Source organism: Teleopsis dalmanni, chromosome 2 (assembly GCF_002237135.1).
Source record: "Teleopsis dalmanni isolate 2A chromosome 2, ASM223713v2, whole genome shotgun sequence".
NCBI classification, from domain to species: Eukaryota; Metazoa; Arthropoda; class Insecta; order Diptera; family Diopsidae; genus Teleopsis; species Teleopsis dalmanni.
In genome coordinates, this window is record NC_051847.1 from 110,909,540 (window position 1) to 110,913,247 (window position 3,708).

General features: G+C 29.4%; 1 protein-coding gene across 1 annotated transcript; it reads left to right on the forward strand.

The window, feature by feature from the left end:
- Positions 1–864: 864 nt before the first annotated feature.
- On the forward strand, positions 865–3,134 carry LOC119678429 (glycine receptor subunit alpha-4; the record flags this gene model as incomplete). Its single annotated transcript, XM_038090245.1, is given in 4 exon segments — positions 865–1,161; positions 1,601–1,673; positions 1,753–2,207; positions 2,515–3,134. Coding segments are annotated over 4 exon segments (1,155 nt in total), but the record flags the coding sequence as incomplete, so codon positions are not given.
- Between the last annotated feature and the right edge of the window lie 574 nt (positions 3,135–3,708).

The window sequence follows — 3,708 nt, forward strand, 5'->3', positions numbered from 1 at the left end:
TGATGACTGTCAAAGAGAGTCGAAATATAGAATTATTTAAGAAATAGCAGTAAAGGTTTTTTTTATTTTTATTGAAATAAAAGTGACCTATAGCCAGCTAATAAATAAATAATAAAATCATTATTGAATACAGGTCGATAAACAAATTTAAAGTTATCTATAAATGTTATAAATATATAGGTACAAGTGACACCAACCGACATTTCTGAACTTTACAACTATGCGACTACCAATTTTTTTTAGCATATGATTAAAGGTATAAATATGGAATATCTGTGCTTTTAACAAGATGATGCCGCATGCTTCCAAGCATTTCTTGTTTAGCCTGCGATGCGGAAAAAATTCCTCGGATGTGTAATTTCATACTTTAGCAATGATAATTGTCTACCAAAATCATGTAATTTATTACCATTAGACTTTTTTTAAAATTATTTTGTTGAAAATGTATTGTATTTTTGTGGAAATTCTCTACTGACGGTTTGAAAATTATCATTCGTCAAGTTAAGACCGAGCTATTACTCGCTATATGCCACTATATGTCTTCACAAATTTGATGGTGTCGCAATTCATATCCAATGAAAAAGTCCAGGTAAAATCCAATGAACTTTTTGATTTTTAATAATGTAGTTAACGTCTATTCTTTTAAAAAAGTGCTAATATAATTATTTCAAACAAATTATAATTAAATAAAAATATTGTCTATACTAATTATACCATAATTTATAAAAATACTTATTTCGTTTTCATAATAAAATATCACCTTGCAGAAGAAGTCAAAATCTTGTATTCAAATTCTAAACTCAAAATAATCATTATTATTTGATTCCTATTTTTTTCTAAACTTAAAACTAAGTTGAACAAAATTTGATTTAAAGTCTAAAGCTTCATATTTACTACATAAAATTTTATTTAAGAGGACATTTTAGAGGACATTTGCGACAATGTCCTTGTGTCTGATGTTTTAAAATTTTTTACTTTCGTTCGCTTGTGTTTCAATGAGATCCATGTTTACATGGCTATCCCATAAAATTTAATAAAACTGAAAATACGATGCAAAACACAAAACAATGATGAAGTGCCTCATTTGAGTAGGGGTTTTAATTGTAAATTAAGTCGCTATTGTATGTCGATACGAAATACCAAGCAGAAAGGCCATGCAAAGTATGAATATTTACATTTTTCTTTATACTATTTTATTGCGGCAACATTTAAAGCATGCATAAGTATTTCGGCCGCAAACTGATAATTGTTGATAAAAAACGCTATCGATATGCTTTGTTTATGCATTTACTAATTCAGCTACGTGAATTAAATGCTTTTCTTATCTTTGAATACGTAAATTTCATTTACTTTTACACTTACCAATCATTACTGTAGCACAATAAAATAAAGACTGTTTCAGATACACTTCAGGTAAATAGTTTAAAATTTAAATTGAATGTGATGCGTTGTTGATAATATTTACATCAGTTAAAACAAAACAAATTTTAAGATCTAACTCATATCCTTTTCAACAGTCTTAGTTTCGAAAAACTAAACTTTTTTTATAATTTGTTTTTTTATTATAAGCATCAGATTTTGTAATTAATAATTTTTTTAGTTATGGTGCCTGAACTTTTCATCTTAGTAATACTCTCAGCATGCCTAGATAAATTTGCTGTTGGTGAATTTCAGTAAGTACTAAAAACAGAATCAGATATTAAAATTATATTTTAAAATAACTATGCAAAATTAATCTTTTCCTCTAAACAGGCAAAGTCTAGCTATAACTGATATCTTGCCCGAAGACGTTAAGCGATACGATAAGATGCGACCACCAAAAAAACAGGGGCAACCAACCATAGTTTATTTTCATGTAACAGTAATGGGTTTAGATTCTATTGATGAGAACTCCATGACTTATGTAGCCGATATATTTTTTGCACAAACATGGAAAGATCACCGCCTTCGTTTACCAGAAAATATGACAGCAGAGTATCGTTTACTTGAAGTCGATTGGCTGAAGAATATGTGGCGGCCAGATTCATTTTTTAAAAACGCTAAGTCTGTAACGTTTCAAACGATGACCATACCCAATCACTACATGTGGTTATATAAGGACAAGACAATTCTGTACATGGTTAAATTGACATTAAAACTATCTTGTATCATGAACTTTGCTATATACCCGCACGATACTCAGGAATGTAAATTACAAATGGAAAGTCGTAAGTAATTTGGTTCAAATTAAAAAAGGTAGTTTATTCGTAATCTGCATGGGTCTCGGAAGTTCTTAAACTCTTTTGATCTTAAGTGAATGTGGCCGCTTAACATAACTTCTTCCAATTAGCAAATCACTGTTAACAATTTATACTGTTTTATGTAAATATTTATTTCTGCATAATATTAAAAAAATTTTGCATGGTATGGACATATATATTGATATTATATTACATATACTTAGGCTAAATTTACTTATGCTATATTCTATCTTCAGAGCTTTTTTTCATATATTTTATTTTTGTATGTGCATAGTCTCGCATACTACAGATGACATGATATTCCAGTGGGATCCAACCACTCCACTAGTGGTCGATGAGAATATTGAACTACCCCAAGTAGCACTTATACGGAATGAAACAGCCGATTGCACTCAAGTTTACTCCACTGGAAACTTTACATGTTTGGAAGTAGTATTTACGCTGAAACGTCGTTTGGTTTATTATATATTTAATACTTATATTCCGACCTGCATGATTGTTATTATGTCTTGGGTTTCATTTTGGATAAAACCAGAAGCGGCGCCAGCACGAGTTACATTGGGTGTTACTTCTCTATTAACTCTTTCGACACAACATGCTAAGTCACAATCATCGTTACCACCAGTTTCCTATTTAAAAGCAGTCGATGCGTTTATGTCCGTTTGCACTGTTTTTGTTTTTATGGCTCTAATGGAATATTGTCTCATTAATATTGTATTAAGTGACACGCCTATTCCTAAACCAATAGCTTATCCTCCAAAACCAGTGCCAGAACAACCAAAGAAAGAACCAGATCCTCTGCCTTCTTTACCAGCTAATGCAACAAAACAAATTGTTGGCGAAAAAATTGAAAAAATAGAAAAAATTTTTGATGAAATGACTAAAAATAAGCGGGTAAGTAATTTCATCAATACAAAATGTAAAACATGTACAGTGATCAAAGAAAGTATTTGTCATCAACTAAATTTTTGTGAAATGTTGCAGTCTGTTGCATAAATGACGAATACTTTTTTTGCTTTATATTTTGGAGTTCCACAATAGAAATCCTTTTTTTGTTATTTTACTTATAAATTTGTGGAGTAAAAACAATAAAAACAAATAAACAGAATACAATCGTTGAAAATTGCATTATTTTTTTTCATATGTTTTGTTTCGTTTTGTCGTTGTTATAACATTTCACAAAAATTTAGTTAATGACGAATACTTTTTTTCACCACTGTAGTTCAATTCCTACATAAATATTAATGCAGAAATTTGATAAGTCACATTATTAAAATCTAGTTATGAGCATTATACAAAAGCTAAGTATATCATTTTAAAATGCTTTACCAATGGAAAATGATTTCTTCACATAAAAAACTGGAAATATTGTATGAGAGAAGATCCACATTCAATATTCATATAGCAATAGCGTACTACATTTTAAATACCTATTTTATGCTAAAGAATTTAAAGATCTATTTTCTTA